Source organism: Nanorana parkeri, unplaced genomic scaffold (genome assembly GCF_000935625.1).
Source record: "Nanorana parkeri isolate BGI_ZX_2015 unplaced genomic scaffold, ASM93562v1 scaffold161, whole genome shotgun sequence".
Taxonomy (NCBI): domain Eukaryota; kingdom Metazoa; phylum Chordata; class Amphibia; order Anura; family Dicroglossidae; genus Nanorana; species Nanorana parkeri.
In genome coordinates, this window is record NW_017306429.1 from 220,308 (window position 1) to 245,060 (window position 24,753).

Consider the following 24,753-nt stretch of genomic DNA (forward strand, 5'->3'; position numbering starts at 1 on the left):
TTGGAGGAAATATTAGCCCCATGGCCAACTTCAATACATGCTTGCATACTTTGGGTTGATTCTACTCAGAAAAACATCAATATGCAAGCTCAGTAATTGACAGTAACGTATTAAAGTTCATCCACAACTTTTCAGATCTGACAAACATTCAAATGTGCTATAGAAATGGTTAATTTCCAGGTTTGAATATGTAAAATATTTATCTACCTTCAGAAGAGACTGGAACCAATTCTCCTGGAGATGGAGCCTATATAAAATGATACAATCATTAAATAATATGAAAGAATATTGAAGGTTTTATTAGTTAAAATGTTTAAACAAAAATGGTCAGCTGTTTTAACATAGTAGCCGAATGGCTATGAGGCTACCACCACAGACTTGCTCTGCTTTCTTTAGCTTTGGCTTTTTTAAATAGCGGTTCGTGTCTAGAATGCGCTTGGGCAATGGTGGTTTTCCAAAGACAAATCATAATGCTGACAGAAAGCTTAGCGGTGGTGCTCAAAGCCCATATCCCACTTTAGCCTTCAGTCACTGATCTATCTATCCACACACACTACCATTACTCTTTTCCCTTGAGGGAAAAAAAAATTAAAAATGTACACACATTTAGGGCTATATTTATAAAGATGGCAGAAACAAAGTTACATTTCTTGAGCCCTGTATTTTTCCTAGGTAGTAAAAAAAAAAAGAACAAAAAAGGATGACGACAAATACGATGTCTTGAAAATAAAGCAAAATGGGCAACATATCAAGGTAAAAAAAAAGTGACAGGTTTCCCTTGATAGCCCACTCTAAAAACTTACCTTTCCCAGGCTCCTTCACTACCTTGTTTGCCTGCTGGAGCCCTGTGTCAGAGTGTACACTATGCTAATGACCTTTGCCTCCATCCCCAAATTACCCCAGGCCTGGCAATTGGCCCCTCATGTGCCAAGCAATGTATCAAGAGAAGGGGAGAAGGTCACATGCTCCTTCAAGCCCAGAAGTACCAAGTATATCCAAGGGCACTAGCAGCAGAAAGGGGCAGCAGGAGAGAACATTGTAGGATAGCATCAGCGGAAAGGCTGGTTTCTGGAATGCCAGAGTGTGGTGGAGTGTGTGTCAGACTATGCTGACTACTTCTCTTTTTGCCTCGATTGTCATTAGCAGGCACCTGATAAGCCATGTAATAAAAACCTCAGCAAGCCACAACAATAGGCAGGACAGTCCCTTCTTCACACTTCATAGTTACAAGGAGAATACACAGTATATTGCCCTAATATAAGGAATTGAAATTCTGTCACACAAATAGTTCTATGTAACCAGAATAAAGATAAAGGAGTGATTTTGAAAGTCACATTCTGGTGATGCTACTGCAGACTTGGCAAAGCTATTCCTAAAACATTCTTGTTTGAAATGTTCTCATAGGAAATAACACACCACCACATCTGAAGCCCTGAACTAAGGAAAGAGAGAAATACAACAAAGGTTGGTTTGCATCACAGCTTAAAAACAGGAGAAGTCTGTATTAATAATTAATTACACCAGTATGAAAGTTAAAGTAGCAGCTGAAATACATTAAGTGGGAGAATTCCAAAAACACTATAAGCATCAGATATGGTGAGACGTGTGCGCGGTTGTGAAAAACAAGATTTTGGTCCTTTATAAAAATATCCCCCATTAATGTTTAACATTGCAGCAAACCTGGGTTTCATACCTAATGTACTGGTGTGTCACAAACATTTTACGTTTCATCTGTGGCTCCAATGATTTTGCATTTTCTTTTCTCTGTCCAAAATTTTTCCCCCTCTACCTGTAGTTGCTTTCCTTGGTTTTTTTTTCTGTTGTCATCACAGAGACGGCTGAGGTAGCAGGAATGCATGTTTTCTTCTGATACAGAGCACTCTTGATGGAGTATAGGTTTACTACTCTGAATAGTGGTGACAATAACCCTCCTCCTCAGCTTATGGCAAAACACCATTGTGCAGGGTGACAATGGATTAATTGCCAGCAAGTTAGTGTTGTCAATATTCTATTATATATAATCACAGGTTATAAGTGCTGCCAAAGTGAGTGTCTCTGGGGAAACGAACGGCACCCCTGACCCAACCCCCATATAACCAATGATCCCATGCCACTCCACAAATCTGTGCCAATATCTTGCACTTTCAGGTATGACAGAACATGAGACCTCATACCCTGTGACAGTTCTGGAGACTACATGGCCAGTCTCTAGACCCAAACACTCTCACATAACCAAGGAAGTGATGTCACTGCTTCCAAGACACACACGCCCATGTTAAGGCAGGCTGCAGAGGAGGAATGTGCGGCATGGAATCACCGGTATGGCAAGCATATAGAGGGTCCGGGGGGCCCTGCATAGACAAGGTTTGGTAATGTTTGACCCTCTGGAAGTTCTCTACTGCAGCCCCCTTGGAGTAAGCCCCCTTACTCCAATTTCAGTGTAAACAGGGACAACACAATAAAACGCTGACTAAGGTTCCAGTCCGCCTCCAAATTAATTTAAAAAATACTTTTACTGGTTTGTCCCTGTGAGAGATTTCCCCTACCATACAGTAGTTCAAGATACAACATTACTAGGACAGGAATGGCAAACATTACTAGTGGAGACAGACAAATACATAAACACTTACAGAATGTACAATGGCTGTAGCTTCCTTTTCACTGCAGCAGAACGGGCTATCTGTAACCATAACATTTTTACTGGGGAAAAGAAAAAAAATTGAAGTTCTGAAAAACCATTTACTAAAACCAGACTGAACCAAAAAATAAAACCCAAAATGTTTGAAGAAACCTAATCATTCAACCTTTTTATCCCTGTCATTTGCTGGCATCAACTAGCCAGCTACACAGGAAAGGCAGGGAAAAATAATTCAGTTTATCTCTTTGGATTCTTTTGTATGTTGGTCTACAAAATTAGGACCAACGTACTGAAAATATGGACTCTACTCCAGCATTACACAACGATAGGGTTTTCGGAATAAAACCTTTCACCTCTTTTTGGCTCTGATGTTTATTCCCAAAGAGTTACAAATGCGTTCGCTGATTAGAGTGGAAAACAAACAAGCATACACTGTAGGAATGTCCCTACACAGCCTTGGCGTGACCAACACGCAGCCCTGGTGAGACCGCACAAAGCCCTGTATAATTGCTGTATAATCATGGATTGATGGGATCAATGATTATACAGCAATAGAGAATAACTGGCTATAGAGTAGCACAATTCTCAGCAATCCATGATAATTGTGGTCCTCTATAGCTGGTTGCCAATCTCCATTGTTGAATAATCATGTATTGAGTTACAGTTCTTCATAATTATAAAGAAAATGCCTAAAATAATTACTCTGTATTGTTTTGGAAAAAAGGTCACATGTCCCTTTAGGAAAAAGTATCGGTAATTGGTATCAGGAAGTACTTTGAAAACAAGTGTTAAATCAGGACATCCCTAATACACTGTATTCAAGAAAATCAGCAGGACACATACCATTTTATCTCACCACATTCTGATTTTTTATGGACCATGTCTTTCCAGTGGTCATGAGTAAGTTTGATAACCTCAATTGCAAATGCCTAGGAAAAGGGGAAAACATAAATAAAGCCAAGACATCCATAATACTGTTGTTTTTTTTACTCCGTCATTTAAAATGTCACAATTTAATAATCAAGCACAATACAACAGGAGACCTTCTGATTTTTCTAACCCATACATACAATCACGGATGCACCGAAATTTCGGCTGAAAATTGCACTTTTGGCAAAGTGCCGAAAGTGCCATTTTTTGGCCGATATAGCGGTGCATCCATGCTTTCTCTCCTCCCCTCTGGGCGCTGCTCTGTGTCCCAGTGGGGAAAAGAGAAACTGTCACAGGAAGCCGAGCGGTGCAGGAGGAGAGCTCTGTGAGTGGCCGCCATCTATCTCCTCCCCGCACCGTTTAGCGTCCTTTAACAGATCAGGAGAGTGGTGTGTGGGCAGAGACAGCTTGCAGTGCTGTCACAGGAGGCTGAGCTCTCCTCCCACACTGCTCAGCCTCCTGTGACAAATCAGCTGTCACAGGAGGCCGGGATGGCGGTGCGGGGGAGGAGTCAGCTGTCAGTCCCCTGTGACAGGTCCTAGCTCAGTCTCCTGTGACAGCGTGTCAGGATGGAGAGCGGGTACAAACACTCGCTGAGCGTTGTACATAACTGAGGACAGAATAGGTTTACTGTGCCCTCAATTATGAATGAATAGGAAGTCATCTACATCACATCCTGTTCATTAATGTTCATTACCATGTCCACAATCCTGAATGAACAGGAGCACTCAGTATAGGAGGATTCCTGTTCATTTATAACAGGGGCTGCAGAAAAAGAGATTGAGTACACTTTCTATTTTAAAAGGGAAATATCAGGGGTCTGTTTAGACCCCTAATATTTCCCCAAAGCCACTAAAAGTAAAAAAAATAGAAATATTTAATAAAGATAACATTTAAAAAATATATATATTTTAAAGAATGTGAAAAGTTAGGGGGAAAAAAAACAAAACATTTTCGGTTTCAGTCTGACTTTAATTTTGGTTTTGAAATGTTCATTTTGGTGCACCTCTATATACAAGAAATAGTGTGTTAATAGTCAGGAAAAAGATGACCTTATTTCTTATTGCCCAAATCCCTGTTTAACTTTGGGAACCATATGACCTTTATCTCAACACAAAGAAGGACAGAAATACTGAAGCTGCCAATGTGGATTTGGTTTTTAAAAGGTGCAGGTTTCAAGGTCATCATCCTCATCCTGGTTATACTACCCAGAAATCAATAATTAGGAACATGTATGGAGGATGGACATTTTGGCTTCTAAGGCTTGGCTGGCTGTATGCTTGTTCCAGTGATTCAAATATTGAAGCAAGAGAACCACAGCAATCTAGCAATGTGTTTGAGATGTATCAGATTCGCATTTACCCATCTGATTAGGCACTGGACTTTTTAAGACATACATTGACAGCATAGCTCTAATAGAAAGCGAGAACCAATTTACTTACTTCCTAAACCTTCCAACCTCTGGAGAGAACAAAGTAAGAGACGTGAGCTATAATTAACCAGGGTCGCATGCTGCTGATGAGGATCACCACACCTTCTTACTGTAATTACACACACGTGCTATTCCTTATGGCAGCTATATTCTAAGCCCCCTGAAGGTTTCAGTGCAATCAATTACCACACAGCAAGGCACATTTCACATCAAACACAATACTCAGCGGCAAACATTCTAGAAACAAGAAAGCAGCAGTTCATAAGGACCAGATGATTGAGTGTGAGAAATGATAAGCCTAATGAGAACAATGGAATATACATTCTAATGAATACTCCCTGGTATTTAAGCATGTTCACGCTGCAGCATTTCATACATTTCACTTTTTACTGGAGTATCTTGGCTACACATCGCCCATTCCCAGTGGCCCCCCACTGGCAGAATACTTCAGAGCCAAATCAAAAGAAGATGCCTTTAGCTACTGAATTGCTTCCACCACTCTGCACATACTTGGAGGTTATTATAGATGCACAGATACAATTAGAACGTGAAAGAAGCAAAGCTTAGATTCTATTTTACAGTTTCAGTGAGTTGTGTATGCTTTGCCTTACTTGGTCTTTAAACTCTCCATTAAAGCCAAACTTATTTTCTGGCTTGCCATCAGGGACTTTATATGATTTCAGCCAATCAACAGTGGCCTCAAGATAACCAGGTTTCTGCTTTCTTACATCTTCAATACCTGCCAAAAGTTAGAAGATATTACATGGGCATGACAAGCTATATGATCAATATAAGACATTGACAAATCATCTCTGTACCACATTGCTCATTACCATTCTCTAGCAGCAAATGAAACTCAAAATCATAAAAAAACAAAATTCACTGATTAACCACATGAGCACCAGTTTAAAATGGCACTGAATTTGCATTCCCCTGGAACTCTTGAGATGCGAGATCCCAGCCATCTGACATCAATAGATGTTCCTGTGGGATCCCACCACCATGTTTAACCCCTTCGTGACGGGAGACGTACAGTGTATGTCTTGTCACTTTGTGCCTATATGACTGGCCACGTACACTGTACGTGACGAGTTATATCAGGCTTTAGACAGAGTTGCTCAATTTTTTCATTATCCCCCTCTGCAGAGGAGAGCAATCTTTTGCAGCAAAAACACCCCTGTTGGTTCATCCTGCCAGGCATTCATTCCTATGGGTAAGTCATACTCATAGAGCCTTCCAGCTCTATGTAAGCTTCCAGTAAGCCAAGATAATGGCTTACTCATAAGAATGAAGGTGCCACGGTGCACCAAGAAGGACATTTTTGCTAAAAAAAATAAATCACTGGATTGAGAAAGGTCATTTGTGCTGGTAGGGTCGAGCTGGTCATCCACACTCAGGGAGGTGTGGGATAGATTATAAAAGGACAATTGCACTAAAATAAAGTAGATGTATACCGTTAAATGAATGAAATGTTGCTAAATCACCATGTACCATAAACAATTGCTATGTCTTTTTCTTTTCAAACTTTTTATCTTTCACTTTGGTTTATCCTCTGTTGCATCTCAGTTCTGCTGATTTCAGACCATCAGGGCAGGTTTCCTGATGGTGACAACAGTAGGCCATGCCTGCATAACCTGTATTTAAATAGTAAATTGTAATATCCATCAGAAGCCTGTGTGATAGGGTGACCACACAGAATCACACAGAATCACAACTGGGAAAAGGGGCGAAAACTTTGGAACCCTGTTAACAGGAAGATGCAGATTTAAAAATTAAACATGTTGAAACTTCTAGTAAATTAAATTTTAGTGACTGCATTTATGTACATATACTTTCAAAATCAGGATAAATTAGTAGTTTTCCCAAACACTCGTTTCATGAGTTATGTTCCTCTCACTGGGTACAGAATACAGCAGGAGTTACAGGGGACACAAGCAGCAATCGACATGGTTGGAAGCTGAACATTATGCCTGGTGTATTAAGATCACATGAAACTGGAGGCTGACAAACACAAACTTCATTCACATATGCTGTATTTTATATCACACCCCTGTTACCATGTTAAATCATTATTGATATGTTGTGTTACTACTGATTGCACTTTGATTGACCTTCTAAAAAAAATACCAGTGAACTGACTTAGGCTGACCCATAGCTTTTAATAGGTTTTAAGATCTAAAACGCTAAAAGGAAAGTCAGAATTGTTTTTTTTCTTTCAGGTCACCAATTCAAAGTACTGAAACGAGAGGCTCCCCATGACAGCAAAGCAACAAAGTCAGCCTACATGGTTTAGTAAGGACACGCTTCCTTTGCTTTATCTAGACCAGGGGTGTCAAACTCAATTTAATCGTGTGCCGCATCAACATTATGGTTGCCCTCAAAGGTAACTGTAAGACTATATAAATGTATCTGATCTTTATCATAATTGTCTCTGCATTCGATTACCACTGGTTTTAGTAATAACTTAATACCTAGATCTGAAAGTAGAAGTCTAGGAAATGGCCTGGTGGGCCGGGTTTCGGCCCCTGGGCCTTGAGTTTGACACATGTGGTCTAGACCGTAAGGAAAATGTCTTTCATATTTTGCATCAAAGTATTAATCCACAAACTCCCCTGTATATAAGACAATATATACAGTAATAAAAAATTGCAAGCACCGTTTACAAATAACATGCCATGTGTTCCCAATATTCAATGCATAAACACCACCAGGAGTAAAGTTTGCACAAAGGAAAGAGGTTTATTCTTAGAAATCAGATCACCACTAGACAAACCAGTGTCTCTTTTACATTTAAAAACGACCACAGCACACAAAAAAAAGGTGCCAATCCATTCTTATTTGGGACGCTCTTTTCTTACTATTGCTGCCATATGCGTTTTAAAGTAAACCAGTGCTTTGCCCGTGTAGGACAAAACCGGTTAATTTAAGGTGCACCAACTTCCCTTCACTCCTTCTGTTTCATTTGACTTCTCAGAGTAAAGAGAGGAGGCCCTGCTGTGTAAGCTGCAAATTGGAGCTTGCACGAGGCCAAGTAACCCCTTTCCTTCTCAATTTAACAGCGTCAGTCTATGTAGCAATGTAAGATGCATTGCAGAGAATTTAATTGTTAGGGGTAAAACGGAACCTTTTGCTTTTCCCTGCATGGGCAATGCACAAGTTCACTTTAAAGATGTGTGCCCATTTTTAAAGCCAGGACCTCTTTACACAACTCATCAAGACTGGAACGTTCAGTTACTGGCCTCGTAAATTGTTTAAGTTGGCATTGATGATATTTACTGTCTGACAAAGCTTTGCAGACCAGTTCCTATGTGCCACGCCAGACACCTATTTTCAGCCTCTTCAGTTGTTAGTCATAGAACCACCTTCTGTACCTTCTTCAAAGGAAGAAGTTTTTGGATAAAAACAGACGGCATTGTCTGAAACAAGCACAGCAAAACCCTTCACTGGAACTAAGTGCAAGTTTCTCGATCAATGGAATTCTCTATATTCCTGGTTACAAACTAAAAACAATATTGAAGGAATGGTTAGTACATCACCTTGACTCTCACAAATTCTTACTGCAGATCCCACTTTTTTTGCACCTTTTTTTTCCAAACAATGCACCCAAAAGCATAAGGTCTTTTATATTATACATTACAGAGATGCACTCTTGCTTTTTTTGCAGGTGCTCCCCGTTATATAAATATTGTCCTACAGTATCCTGCTGTGCTATATTTTGAAGAATAGATCAGAGGAAATTTGGGTTCTAAATATTGCAAACTTAACCCTCCCCATGGTTATAGTCATGCTGGTCTATACACAAATTATTTGTTAAAAATACCACAACCAATCTTTAAAGAAGACTACAAAACATGAGACAGACAGACCTTACAGGAACAATTAGACTAGCCAACCATAATTCCATTTAAGAGCTGCTTGGGATCAGAGCTAGTCCACACACGCATAGAACCTAATCTCGTGGATCAAAACGCTCAGCAGCTGTATAAAAAGTAGCACAGTTAACTAAATACAGCACTTCAAGTATTATATAGAATTTCGGTGTGTATGGTATGTATGGTATGTATGTATGGTATGTATGTATGTATGTATGTATGTATGTTATGTATGGTATGTATGTTATGTATGTATATATGCATGCATGCATGTATGTATGTATGTATGAAGCACCAGAGGTTGGAAAAAAAACACATTTATTTTAATTATTTTTTTCTATTTCTATTGTATTGCTGTATGTACTGTACATATAATGCATACATCAATACAATACAAATAATAATTAAAAAAAAATAATAATGAAAATAAATGTATATATGTTATTTCCAACTTCTGGCGCTACATAAATACATACATAACACAAAAATTCTATACAATACTTGAAGTGCTGCATTTAGCTGTAGGCATAATACTTGGGTGCCTACAACCAGTATATTGCACTCTACTGTCCAATACAGTTCCAATAACCATGGCACTCCTTAATTGCTCAATCTGCTTTTATTCTACTAGAAAATGGTACATGAGCAAGTACGAAGATAAAATCTTCATCTTTGTACTTGCTAATGTACTGTTTTCAGTGAGATAAAAGCATATTGAGCAATTAAGGTGTGCCACACTAAAATACACATACAAAAATTGGATGGGAGGCGATCCACGACACATACAGGCCAACAACAAAATTTGGTAAATATGTATTGTTTTTAAACATTCCCCAGACAGAAGTGTACTGCCTGGAGACAGACCTGTGAATGAGGGTTACTGCCATGAACAAAAGAATTACAATTAGTGATTACCACTTCTAATTACATCTTAACATTTGAAGGAGATCTGTATTGAGACAAATATAGGCTCCAGTTGCTGGCCTGACCTCCCCTTCTGCATGCTAGTTTCCTGGCAATCTTGCTGACAAATAGCTTCAGTACTTTTAAATCACCAACCCAGAACTTACTACAAGTGTAAAAGTGCATCTTTTCCAGAAGCTTATGCAATGTCACAACATTTATTTCTGCCCAGTGTTGCATTCTTTTTCATAAAAGATTTTGTAGTGATGATGGGAGAGTCAGACCTGTAAAGTCTACTCCAGCACATCCCAAAGATTCTCAATGGGGCGAAGGTCTGGACTCTGTGTGGCTAACACTTATCCAATGGAAGGTTCTTACCCATTTGCTTAGCTAACTCCAGGTGGGAATTTTGTTGGCCAATCTGTGTACTTAGACCATGTGATATAGTCACCATCACACAGTCCCACAACAAAGTGCAATCTGCAGTTGTAGGATTGTACAACACTGCCACAGACTCCTTACTACAGCCCCAAGGAGTCTGTAGTTTTTGAATACCTGTCATGAAGGATATATGAAGGCTGACTTTGATCTAAAAATGATAGCTGCTTGCCTTTCATGCTGAGCCTTTGGCTTGAGTCCTTGAAAGTGTATGCAGACCTGGCAATTTGACTTCAGTGCTCCATACCTGTTCCAGATCTGCATTAACCAATGGAAGACTTTTACCTATTTGCTTAGCTAAATCCAGGTGGTGACTTCATTTTTGGACAGGCAGTCTATATTAGAAGTGAACATTGGAAACGTCTCATTTAATCAATCCGCTCCATTGTATCTGTATTTGCTCCCTGGCATGACAAATTGAAAGAAAAAAGTACATATAACCTCTGCAATGTCTGCTAGAGTAGAATAACCAACCATTGAACTTATCGGCTTCAGGATCATCAATATTGATTGCGATTATTTTCCAGTCCATCTCTCCTTCATCTATGAGTCCCAGAGCCCCCAGAACTTTCACTTGAATTACATCTCCCCTGGAGCAAACCTGCAACACCACAATGGCTTATGTTAATGTTACATTATAAATATTTTACAAACAACATGCAACACTCTGTCAGGGCTTTTCAACAACTGTCATAATTTTACTCATCACTGATCTTTAAAACGGAAGTCATCTTGAAAAAAGGAATAAAGGCAGCGCATCTGAAGTCTGCACAACTCCAATTAGAACCATCCTTTCGCCAAGTACCTGCATCACCCTAGCGCAAGACAGTCTGTTCTCACACCAAACAGCATTCAAAATATGCTGCCCAGCGCCAAGGGTCAGCTTGAGGTGGGGTGGGCTGGGGCTATGGCCGTGAGGGAGTTCCATCCATATGTGCATTGCTTCCAGCTCCCTCACATGTCCTGTAGAGGAGCCTGGACCGAAGTGACATCACATTTTGGCTCCAGACACCCTTACAGGGTGTGCAAAGGAGCTGTACAAGCAATGCACGTATGTATAGTCTTGCGTCACAGCACAGCAGTCCACACTGCACCCCAGCCCGAGGATCCACTCCAGTTCTCGTAAATTAGGGAGAATGGGTTGAGCTTAAAAAAAAAATAATTAAATCAAATAACATTTTTAATTTTTTTTTTTGTGTGTATGAGATTGTGTCTGCGGCTGTGTTTGTCTGTCAGTGTTTTTGAAGGCCCGTTCACACTAGTATAGTGTGTTAATCGCACAGTCCAATGCCATTAATGCACTACATCACACCTATTATGCGTTCTGGTACCCACCCACAGTTCCATCGCCCGCACCAGAACGCGGTACCGCAATGCCATGCATTCGAATTGCAGTGCGACTTGGGTCGCGACCTAATGACCAAGGACAATTGTGGGTCCTGGGGTTACACAGGTTGAGCACCACTGCTATAAGCTATAGTTCTGACAGATCACAGGGAAGGGAGGTGCAAATATTGATGTTCCTACCAACAGAAAATAAAAAAATCTCTTTGCGGTGCCATCTGCAATTGTGTGAAGGAAAAAAAAAAGGCTGCCAAGGAGAGATGCAACTATATGTGGAAGATAACTGACCAGCGTTTACCCTTATAGTGAACCTACCATTGGTGGGCCCATACCTGTGTCAATAGTAATGGGAGTTACCTACCATTTAGGTTGCCTTCCGGAGATTAACGTAGTGCAGCATGATAAAGTTGCCAAAAGTATTGGGACGCCTGCCTTTACACGCACATGAACTTTAATGGCATCCCAGTCTTAGTCCGTAGGGTTCAACATTGAGTTGGCCCACCCTTTGCTGCTATAACAGCTTCAACTCTTCTGGGAAGGTGTGCACATGGTTTAGGAGTGTGTCTATGGGAATGTTTGACCATTCTTCCAGAAGCACATTTGTGAGGTCAGGTACTGATGTTGGACGAGAAGGCCTGGCTCGCAGTCTCTGCTCTAATTCATCATAAAGGTGTTCTATCGGGTTGAGGTCAGGACTCTGTGCAGGCCAGTCAAGTTCCCCCACCCCAAACTTGCTCATCCATGTATTTATGGACCTTGCTTTGTGCACATGCATGTTGGAACAGGAAGGGACCATCCCCAAACTGTCCCCACAATGTTGGGGGCGTGAAATTATCCAAAATGTCTTGGTACGCTGATGCCTTAAGAGTTCCCTTCACTGGAACTAAGGGACCAAGCCCAAACCCTGAAAAACAAACACACATAATAAACCCCCCTCCACCAAACTTTACACTTGGCACAATGCAGTCAGGCAAGTACCGTTCTCCTGGCAACCGCCAAACCCAGACACGTCCATCAGATTGCCAGACAGAGAAGCATGATTCGTCACTCCAGAGAACACGCCTCCACTTCTCTAGAGTCCAGTGGCAGCGTGCTTTACACCAACTGCATCCAATGCTTTGCATTGCACTTGGTGATGCAAGGCTTGAATGCAGCTGCTCGGCCATGGAAACCCATTCCATGAAGCTCTCTACGCACTGTTGCTGTGCCAATTTGAAGGCCACACGAAGTTTGGAGGTCTGTAGCTATTGTCTCTGCAGACAGTTGACAACTTCTGCACACTTCAGCATGCGCTGACCCCTCTCTGTCATTTTACGTGGCCTACCACTTCGTGGCTGAGTTGCTGTTGTTCCCAGTTGCTTCCATTTTGTTATAATACCACTAACAGGTGACCATGGAATATTTAGTAGCAAGGAAATTTCACATATGAACTTATTGCACAGGTGACAACTAGTGATGGGCTCGGGCGTGTTCGCAAGCGCCTCGTGCCGAGCCCGCCGGGAAGCTGTCAGCGCGCAGTGCCAATTAAGGCACTGAGACATTTCTCGATCTCTGCAGCTGCGGACCGGGAACATGTCTCAGTGCCTGTGATTGGCCCTGCACGCTGACGGCTTCCTGGCGGGCTCGGCACGAGGTGCTTGCGAACAAGCCCGAGCCCATCACTAGTGACAACCTATCACGGTACCACGCTTGAATTCACTGAGCGCCTCAGAGCGACCCATTCTTTCACAAATGTTTGTAGAAGCGTCTGCATGCCTAGGTGCTTGATTTTATATGCCTGTGGCCATGGAGGTGATTGGAACACCTGAATCCAATGATTTAGAGGGGTGTCCCAATACTTTTGGCAATATAGTGTATGTATAGATGCACACACCCACCTCCCCTAAAAGAGCACTTATCTGTTAATGAATCTGCAAAAGCACAGGTGAGGTATTATGTGCAATCTTTTCAACCACGTTTCACCTCTTCACAACTCCACACGTAAGAATCAAGAGACAGCATGAAGAAAAAATGCCACTTAAATGGCGGTGAGGATCAGTACATGAATATGAATCATCAATTTTGCCCCTTTCAAACTATACTAACTCAGCAGGCCTGAAACCTCTACATAGCCTGAAATGCTCAATAATAATCTCATCACGGCAACTGGAACCTGTGCAGCTATAGTCTGACCACACAAACAGCCCCCACTGATACTGGATGTAATCCATCTGCTGAGGCAGAATGTCTGAATTTCATCTAAACTGGCCACACATGCGGGTGTAGAATGACTGCAGACATTAACATTTTGTAAACATGTTTTAAGGGCTCTGTACTACTGCAGTGCAACTCTTCATACTGGGATACACTAATCGTCAATGCATCGCCTTTCTGAAGCACACTGAGGTACATGGAAAAAAAAAAGCTTTTCTCATACAAAGTCAAATCACTGCAATAAGCTACTCATTATTGAAAATTAACTGCGGCTCATTAAAAACTCGGAGATACAATGAAGCATGTCATTCATGAAAACGCCCAGGAGACTGCCAGCACAAGAAAGCAAACATCTGCATCTTTTTCCTGAAGAGTAAACCATGAAGTGGAATTGGAGAAGAGGATACCCCTAATTAGAAGTTCCAGTTCACAGCTCAAATTACTAGCTATTGGAAAACTAACGTCTTGGTTAAGATGTGCTATAATCATTTTGAGACAAAGTGGGGAAAAAAGCCTCATTAATCAAGGCCTTCAAAATTACTACTCTAGGTAGGTATAAAATGACACCATTTAGGCAGACTATGTCCTACATTTTTTTTTTTTACAGGGACGCTTATTGGAATGAGCTTTGACGTATGTACTACTTTTTTAAATCAGTTCCACAGATTCATAAATTTGACTGCATCGGAGCATAATAAGCGACTCAGATGGTCTAAGGCAAGGGTTGGGAACCTCCGGCCCTCCAGCTGTGGTGAAACTACGAATCCCATGAGGCATTGCAAGATTCTCACAGCCACGACTCAGACAGATGCATCATGGAATCTGTAGTTTCACCACAGCTGGGGGGCCGGAGGTTCCCAGGTGTTATCATAAAGGAAGAATTGATGACTTGGGACCAAATGTCCCCACATTAAGGGCTTGTTCACACCAGATCCGGACCAGATCTGAATCTGTTTCTGCATATGCAGTGCTTTTTGATGCATTTATGCGTTCCGGTGCATTTCTTTTAGCTTAAAATGGGCTTTCAGGTGTGGTCCAGCGCGTTCCAGAGCATTTACATATGTTTTGGTGCGTTCCAGACCAGGAACAAAAATAAAAATAGGGCATTCATCAGTTTTTCCACATGGAACGGAATGCTGTGGTGTGAACTAGAGCACAAAATACCATTGGAAGTTATAATCACCCGAACCACAAGCCCGGTTGGCTGTTAGACCGGTTCCTTCCACCTCACTCCCCCTCCGCTCTAGCAGTCTAAGGTCCAGTGACTCAAGTCCAATACAGTGTATAGGACATGAGAAAACTGAGGGACATTCCATCGCTGGTGTTGAGGAGACAGGCTGCAGGCAACAGTCTAGGAGTCAGCTGGATTGTGATACGAGTGAGTATTACTGTTATTTTAGGCAAAATGAGCAAGTAACCCTTGAAGTGCAGGGGTATCCCCACTGCAAAGGTTAAGGTTTTATTTGCCCGGAGTTCTTCTTCAGGAGTGAACAGTGAAAATCTGTCCCATTGCAAAGATTTACCCAACACTATAATCCACACACTGTAAAAGGTTTGGATCCCTTTGCCCTGTAGAAAAAGAACATAGCCTCACTGACACACAGATTTTACAACATGATGGAACGAAATCAATTTGATGGTTAGTGCTTCCATCATGTAGAAATGTTTACAATCATTGTCTAGTTAACCCCTACATCGAGTGCTTGTTGGGAGTAGTGATCAGATACCATTAGCCATTACTTAGTCTTGTACAAAATGACACCTTTGCAGCATATCACCTCCTCCCCTAAGGGCAACAGAACAAAAGGAAAATTGTACAATATAATTTGTACTACAATTTAAAGCACACCTTAGAGCCGATTTCACAGACATCTATAGGATCATTATCTCCACAGCAGTTTGTATCCTCATCTTTGTGTTTAGGATCCTCCCAAGTCTGTTGAGCAAAAAACAGCAAGTTACATCACCAAAAAGGACCACGCTGCTTACCAAGGATGAATGCAGGTGACCACAACACCTTATACCCCCGCCCCTCTGAACAGACACTTTCCCATGCCCATACTTGCCACCTCTGCCCCTGCCAACTGCCAGTCCCTTGCAAAGATCCATGCAAAAGATTCTTGCCCTCTGCTATGGGTAGCAACCAAGCCCTGCATTTAACCACTCAGGAACCAAGTATTACATTGGGGAAGGGCAAGGGATCATACAGAGGAGTCCAAATTAAGTATTTATACAGCAGCGCGTTGGCAGTGATCAAAATATTGGCTAGAAAGGGGGGTATAGGTACCAGCGCATGTTACTGTACAGCAGGGGAAAATGGGTTTAGGAAACTTTAAAGCTTTTTTTTAAACACAAAAATGTAATACATTGCAGATCACCAGTCCTTATGCATTCATTTCCTATTTGCCCTTCATTTCTTTTTTGCCTTGTAATCCTAAGAACACATTTTCTGTCCTAGGGTGGCAATGAACACTCCTCCACCACTGTATCTATAAAGGGAGCAGCATCAACACTCTAGGCTGCTTTCCTAATTTGAACTACAGAGAACAATTTGAAAGGGAGGCCGCATTGCTTGAGATTTCAGTTCAGTTTCTTTTGGTTTTTCTTTTAAAGGCCCCATTCACACCGGATTCATTGGCATGCATTTAACGCATGCCAACACAGGGACATCTGAAAATGAATGGTTGTGAATAGGAGCAGTTCACACCAGTGTGTTGCATTCATGTGAGCTTCATGTCTCTGGGAATAAAAAAAAAAAAAAAAAAAAGGCAGCTTTCTGTCCCTGGGAAAAAAAAAAAAAAAAAAAAAAAGGACTCTACTTTCAGTGCAATGCAAGGGTGTTTAATGCATGTCAACACAACACACATCGACACAAAGCAAAATCAACACCTTACATAAGCTTAGCATAAAAATTATTTAAAAAAAAAAAATCAATCAATGCATTTCAATGTACAAAGCCAAGGCAAGTGAACTCACTTGCATTGAGTCACATCTAACGCACACATGTCGGTTTGAATGCACCCTAAAGGCAGCTCTCCTTATTGAACCTTAGCATTCCTTCATAGTTTCGCTGGAGAAAAGAGCTGCTACTGCCAAATGCAGCCATCTTTTAGGGTTCCTTAACATAACCAATCCAAGATTCTGAGGGATGTGCTTAAGGGGGTGTTAAAGTGTTTTATTATGGTCAGCAGACAGATCCTGAATGCCAATGTTTCTAATATGCATCTATATTTCCAGATAACTATTTACAATCCAACACGTAGCATACTGAACAGAAAGGAATTCGGATTTGATAGCCATCCATTATATAATAATCTTATGCAAATTCTCCGTAATATGTCCCATCTGCACCTTGTAACATAGGTGTGCTTTGCGTCTGATTGTTATTTTCTGATACATTAGAGCATCCACGTGTTATGAATGTAGCTCCAACATAGCAGGAAATATGGATTATGTATACAAGTTTGGCTCTGTCAGTTTGATCTCAGGTCAGAATCCAGACTCATAGATGTGCATTTCTTAGGACTGTTTTACAACAAGGTTACGACAGCAATTAGCAGACTCACTCAACCTCTTGCCGTCAGCCCGTGAAGAAAAAACGGACGGACGGCAGACTCGCATCAGCGGGTTGCCATCTCCAGACGGCATTTTTTTCCTGCTCGCGTGCGCCCCCTAGCGCGCGTGCACGGGCAGGAAAGACCCGCTCGTTTCTACAGCCCTTAATGGCTGTTTCACATACAGCCGATCAGCGGCTCTATAGCTGCCGATCGGTTGTATGGCGTGAATTTCGGAGCCCCCCCGATCGCGAGTGCCGCATCTTAATCCTCCATTATTTGCATGCAGCTTGGAATGTTTTAGGGGGTTTATGATACCTCTGCTTCTTGTTAAATGCATCTTAAGCTTGCTGTGTTTTCATCAAGGGTGTTTTAATCTGGTCTGTGGCTTATTAAAGTTGTCACCTTCTCTGCTTCTGTCAATGTGCCCTAAAGCGGAGCTGTGTTTTAGTGGGGGTTGTATGAAGAGCATCTCTCTGCCCACCCCAGAAATAAGGTCTAAATCTAACAGTTTTGTCACAGGCGTGCAAATTTTGGTGGAATAGGAGTGAAAGAATTGTGTTCAGTAACACATCAGCAGTCCTACAAAGTTTGTAGCTTGTCAGACCTCATCATCATAACAGGGATACTGCATTTCTGGCAAGATCAACCGGCATTTTCTGTACTTGCTAAAAATGTTCTTCGGTGTTCACAGAATGAAAAGTAAAAACTAAAGCAGTTACTATGTCCAAGGACTGGTAAGCTGCAATATTACATGTTTGCTCTTCTTAAATGGCGGAATAAACAGTTCAAGATAGGAGAACAAAATTATCAGATGCATTAAAAATTCTCTCTACAGACCATGCATTTCAACAAAAATCTTCTCGTAACATTTTTTGTGCATTTAATGTATTTTATTACCTATAAAAGCCTCCCCTGGGGTATACATCTATAAGCCAGGAGACTGCTGTTGGGGACCACTATATTGGATGTCAGCAGGCCCAGCAGACGCAAGTAAAACTAGTCTAGTATTCCCCTTTGCTTCTTCCCTGGGAGCTACTATGGTCATGAGGGGAGGGGCGGAGAAGCTGGCTCAGCACAGACCGTATTTAAAACACTCCCACAAGGAGAGGGCTGTGCTAAGGAATTGACTCTCATGGAGTAGGTCACATTTTCTCACAAGCTCAAAAAGTACTTTGCAAATGAATAAAAAAAATACATGGAAAGGGGAAAAAAAACAAAACTTATGTTCCTGTGTTTTTCACTGCATTTTTTTTAAAGTTGGTGACAGGGTCCCTTTTACCACATACATCCTAGGATCAGATCACATTTTACCAAAGAGCTTAATGTTGCACTGAACAAAATCCCCTAAATTAAAGTAACAGACTGCAACATTTTCTCAAAGGCACACATTGCCCTAAAATGTAGCCACTAACACACTAAGAGACATATCTATAAAGCAGTGAAAGTAACTTTCACCAAGCATAATGGTGGTGAGTCAATCATTGTCATTTGAAACACTTCCATTGAATGTTTGGTAAATGTCAGATTAAGTGCTTTATAAATACATAGAAGTTCTAAAATTACAACATTTTCAAACCTAGATAAATTAACAAAAATGTCTGAACATCTACAACTCGCATAACTTGACTGTAAATATATTTTTGAACTGGTAGACTTTTAGGAACATTTTAACAAAAAAATGTGTCTGTTTCCCCCCCCCCCACAGTTAATTATAAAGTTATTGGCTGTCAACATGCAATTGTGCCTCTTAAGTAAACATGTGGCCAGTTACAGAACATTGAATTTACTGAATGTATAAAGATAAAATGGTCTTGATAATATTTCAATGTAGAAAAATAATTTCCAAACAAAATGCCACACTGCTGTAATTATGCTATGGCCCCATCTTGGATTCAAGTGGGGAAGTGGTAAATAGTGGTCAATCGCAGCCAGCCCATTCTAGATATTTTATGCACCACTTTACATTTTGTGGTCACCAGAATTTCCTAGCTTGATCGCTCTGTGAATCGCCCAAAATACTAACAGTGCATAGTCAGCTTTGGGAAACAATCAGTGTATATTTATAATACGCAGATTACGTATCCACTCATCTCCAGTAACAATACATCTACATTGCTTCACCTGTCAGGGAGATTGTGCAAGAAAAGAAGGCAACTCATTGTCTCCTTTATCTTAATCGTGTGAGTGCCTGGAGGGGAGGGGGATGGCTCAGCTAGGGATTTAGCAGAAAGTTCCTATTTGCATAAAAGAGGTGCCATTTCTCAGCAGAGACTGTGTATTTGAAAAGGGAAGGCATCAGTCGAGAGCTACAGTATTTGTATACATAATGCTAGTTTATTAAAATTCCTTTGCCCACAAGATCATTTTAGAAATGTTACTTTACCCCTGAATTGAAGTGTACTGAGCTGTTGTAAGGTTTTACTAGAAGACTTGCCACAATGCAATATACAGTAAGTTATTCACCTACACACAAGGTAAGCAAGCTGTGGACAAATGCATTCTTGGACCTGGCAGGAGAGGCTCAGAGCATATGTGCTTCAAACACCAAATTCTATTTTTTGACCCTTATGTACCAGGTCTCTTTCTTTTTTTTAGGAAGGGTAACTAAAGAGACCCTATGGTCAGACGAATAATTTCAACAAAAATCTTCCTAGAAGATTATACGTGCATTTAGAGTATTTTATTCAAGTTATATACCTGTAAAAGCCTCCCTTCTGTAGACCTCCAAAAGCCCTGAGATTGCTGCTAGTTCCTGTGCCCACAGCCTCAGTTGTATATCTGCAGTGTAAGATCTAACACACTGCTGCCTTTAACTACTAGTCTCAGGAGATTTAGAGTGAGGTTTAGTAAGGTTTCTACTGTGCTGCACATTGTTCTCCTTGCTGGTAAATTTCACATGAAGACACAAAACCCTGTATCTACCACGATGGCCACCTTCAAACAGACACAGTGCAATAAAAGGTATAGTAAGTCAGCGATGGGGAAAGATCAGCTGCTGGGAGAACACTGGAAGAAATACTGGTGACTAGTCCTTTGCCCTCACCTGCCCTTTTTTGTGGCATAACCTTTCAGAGTTCTTCTACGTCATGAAAACATTATGTTCATCTAACATGAGTGAGCAGTCAAATTTCATTGTTTGAATTTGACGAACTTATGATCTTTTTTTTAATTAATATGTGCATTGCCAGAATTAGAAAAGCGCAATGCTTATAATGCTGTTCGTTTGACCTCAAATTTTAGACAAACTTCAAGGATAAGTACTGAGTCCACTACAAGGCTAGGATATGAAAACTCTAGGAAATTCCATATATAAACTGAGCCGTCAAAGCATTATGGCTGGCTGGACACTGGAAAAAAAAAAAATACATTTAGAGGTTAGCAAGACCTGAGGAAGAGCCCCATAGTTCCATATGTATCCTTTATGAGGGAAGATGTTTGACACATATCGAAGTTTTCCTTTCTTTACATCTTGCTTAATTGGATTTAAAGATTCCTTGGTGGCAATCTAAGGAGAAAGAAAACAGATTTTTAATAATTGTATGCATTCCTAGTTCTACAAAAATACATTTAATTGAATTAGTTGAAATACAGTATATTAAATCTACTGCATATAAAAAGTGCCAACTACCTCCATTTTAGCATTTGTCCAACGAGGAATTTCAACTACCATGTTGAATGCAGTCTGGAATAAATAAATTGATATTAAATCAGTATGCTAGCAGTGTGACAATATGCAAGGTGATCTGCCGCATGTAATCTACTTCAGTGCATTTATAGATAGCACTTTACATAGTTTTTCGGGAGAAAGTAAAAAGCATAAAGATAGAAAACCATTAAACTATAAAAGACTATGTTTAATATTTCTGTAACCACTTGGCATAAAGTATCTTTTATCCATACCTTATCCCAGTTAGATTTAGATTTCTTTGCTGGAACATCATTGTTCTAAAGAGAAAAGACAATCCACAAACACAGCAATCAATCAAAGCTATACATTAAGTACTGACTTGTCACAGACTGACTATAATTAATCTGTATAAGAGATCAGAGCATGGGAGCAGGTCAGGACAATGTCCAGTTTACATTAGAAAAGGCAAAATGGTGATCCTGAGTGCCCGATACATTTAATTTACATATCAGAATGCAATTTCTTCACTGTTTATTTTTACCCCCTATGGTAATGGTCACTGGCAGCTGACAACAACGTTTTTCAATAGCCCCGTATAGAAGAATATAAACCACCAATGGCAATTGCGCACATTCCCCCTAATACTAGTATAGTGAAAATTCTGAATGAGGCTTCTGCACACTGCTATATACCCTTACATATTTCTAGCAAACTTTGGCATAAAACCAGGATTCTTGGTTCCATATATTGCAATACATCTTTAAGCTGGCTAACTGTGTCAAAATCATCAAACAGTTCTACTGTTATAGTAACACATGTGTCCCATCAGACTCTTTCCCCTCCAAGGCATTTTGAATAGTGGTAAACAAGAGGGCTGCAACAAAGTCAACATGTTGTATATTGGAGCCGCCATGGAATTTAATGTTTAAGCACATACCGCTTCAGGTCCTGCATTAAGTGGGATATCATGAAATGGTGAGATGAATTTACCATCAGCATTCTCTGTAAAGAGAAGACAACACAAATTAGTAATATCAATATGAACTCGAAAATAAAATGAATAGTATAAGTAGTCTAAGTGCCGCCATTTGTACTTTTCTGAGTTGCTAAAAAGATAAAAGCTGCAGACCAGCCCCTGCAAAGAGAAGGCACTGACTCTTAATTTAGCTAAAACAGTGGTTTATAAACCCCTTCCATACAGCCCAGAAAGGATGGCCAAGTTGACTATTACATATTAAAAATACAGCTAACGTGGTAACTTCTCCAGGCACAGCTGGCCAAACATTATCTATAGCTTTCAGGCACAGCGGTCATTTCAATACATTAAGCAGACATTCCAAAAGAAAAAAAAGTTCTAGTACAAGAGATCACCATTTCTGGCAATGTTTATTAAGAAAAAAAAAGCTTTTCACACAAGCAGTCTTTTTATACAAAATGTTCTATTGTAAAGTTTTTAGAGGTACCTATAAAAAGGTGGCCATACGCTTAAAGGGTGAATCACAAAGCTGCTGAAGGATCCAGTCGTAGCTTCGGCTGATCCTTCGGCTCGCAGCGGTAGTGGGAGCCCTTCGGTTCAGTAGAACTGAAGGGCTGCTGTACGGGCTATTCACTATAGCCCGTACAGCAGCCGAATGTGCTCCAGTACACATTCAGATTTGTTCAAGCAATCCAAATTTCCGCCACGGCTGATCAAGGCAGAAAATCCAAAAAAGATAAAGCAAAGATCCTCCACACTGAATGGAGGGCCCCTGGTTGGCACTTTTCGATCAGTTCAATCATATTAGTTGCATTAAGGGCTCATTCACACCAGATGCATTTGGCTGCCATGGACAATCTTGTCTAGAACAGTCCTAATATATAGACAATGCAGTTTGCATTGTTTCCTATAAGTCAGTTCACACCCCCGCGATGCATAACGCACTGCAGTCAATAGAACTAAATTAAATGTCAGTTACAGTTTGTTGCGCTATAATCAGCACACTGCACCACTTCCTTCGCAGTAGTGCATGCTGCTGGTGTGAAAGGGTCCTTAATAATCATACTGATACTTTTGGAACCACCATTGGATTGATAGGATGTTGCAATGCAACAGCCCCGATAGCTCACATTGCTTACCCTCCACTCTGAGTCCTGGTGTGCAGCAAATTAAGGGGAAAAAATTAAAGGCAGATTTTTCACACACAAAAAAAAAATACTGTTTTCATTAATGTATTGCTGGATCAAAGGGTAGCTTTTATATTTTCCAGGAATTTCGTTTTTCCTGAATTTGTGCTTACGCCGAATTTTCAGTTCTTTGTGTGATATGCTTTTAATGTTAAATCTGTAGGTGGTTAAACATCTCATTAAACAGTTGACTATTCTGTATTAAAAATAATTTTAGAGGGGAGAAGTCCCCGCATTCTATACTGACATTTCTTTCCTGGTGATTAAAACTGTATCCTTTCTATAATTTGTTTCCAATACTGTAATGCTAGCAAAAAATCCACATATGCTCCAGGTGGCTTTTATTATGCTGCAATTCAGTTTATACGCTGATCGGTGACAGCAAAGTTTACCCACAGGAATTCTGAAATAATATAATAGCCTGTTTACGCATTTAAATCAAAGAACTCAAAGCAGGAAAAGAACCCTTCCACTAAAACAAACACTGATGTACGGCTGAGCTAATATCTATTCGGAGCTGGGCTATAGCAATGCTTCTGGTGCGCCACAGCAAGTTTTACCCGGTCAAATGATCTCATCCAGTGTCAAACAAAGTACTGCATACAGTAGGAAAGGAAAGCGGCCAAAAAAGGCACGGATCCAAGATCTCAAGTCACATTTCTGCAGCAGTACAGGCTACAAAGCTAAATGAAGACAGTGTGTTAAAGCCATGTGTTCATCACAACGCCAACTTTCCAATCCAGAAAAGAAAAAAGTTTAGAACCCCTTCTTTTTCTTTTCTAACTTTAAAAAAAGGGAAATGTACTGTATGTTAAGTGTGTACATATTGTGCGCCATTACCAAGTTTGTGAAAGTCCAAAGTATAGACAAAAATCCTCACATCCCAAGTGGCAATGCCCGAGCCGCTCAGGCACATGGCACTGAATTGTTGGATGTAGCTTGGCATCGTCTATACATAAAGCATTGGTCGGCACCTTTGATGCAATGAAACTGTATTTTCAGAAACCAGGATCTGCTAGCATCTGATGTCCTGCCATAAAGTTAGTTTACGGAAAAAGGTTTTTTTCTGCGTTTTGGATAGCATAGGGTGAGGTTTAAACCTCTGGCAAGTTTTCTTTTTAAAATCGCTCCTTGTGTCCCCAGTTGGGGAGATTTTAATGAATTTCCTGTACCAAATAGCACTGGCAATTGGGACAGGAAGTGAAGGGTAATATTTTGTAAGCCCTCCTTCACACCAGAGCAGTCGTCAGGCATTTCACGCGTGGCAGTGCTCAACATAAAGAACCCGATTATTTTCATATTTCATGTTGTGTCTTGTAGTTGCTATTTTAGCAACCGTCTTCCCTACCAAGTAGCTAGCTTTCCACTGGCTAAAAAAAAAAGAATGCTCAACCCTGAAAAAAAGAAATCTATATTGCCTCAAAATCGCCTGGAAATGCTCACACTCAAGTATGAAGGGAGGCAATTGCATTGTTCACGGTTATTTGAGGTTTCACCAGAAGTGCTTCAATGCTTGACACTAGGATTTTCTTTAATAGTGCATAGTTCACCCATCAATAGTGCCTGTACACACCGAAGTGTAGTGTAGACTAAAGCTTGTCATTCGAAATAGTAGATGAATGCCTTGAAGCAGAGTTGTGTGTTTTGGCCCCAAA

General features: G+C 40.6%; 1 protein-coding gene across 1 annotated transcript in view; it reads right to left on the reverse strand.

Moving 5' to 3' along the window:
- PPA2 (pyrophosphatase (inorganic) 2) overlaps positions 1 to 24,753 on the reverse strand; it is a 32,735-nt gene that overhangs the window by 1,684 nt on the left and 6,298 nt on the right. Inside the window, exons 3-12 of the mRNA XM_018554480.1 lie at positions 21,873 to 21,937; positions 21,208 to 21,252; positions 20,936 to 20,989; positions 20,693 to 20,812; positions 15,600 to 15,686; positions 10,688 to 10,814; positions 5,612 to 5,739; positions 3,482 to 3,567; positions 2,631 to 2,700; positions 208 to 247 (exon numbers count right to left, since the gene is read on the reverse strand). Coding sequence (XP_018409982.1) covers positions 208 to 247; positions 2,631 to 2,700; positions 3,482 to 3,567; positions 5,612 to 5,739; positions 10,688 to 10,814; positions 15,600 to 15,686; positions 20,693 to 20,812; positions 20,936 to 20,989; positions 21,208 to 21,252; positions 21,873 to 21,937 — 822 coding nt within the window. The remainder of the gene's footprint in view (positions 1 to 207; positions 248 to 2,630; positions 2,701 to 3,481; positions 3,568 to 5,611; positions 5,740 to 10,687; positions 10,815 to 15,599; positions 15,687 to 20,692; positions 20,813 to 20,935; positions 20,990 to 21,207; positions 21,253 to 21,872; positions 21,938 to 24,753) is intronic.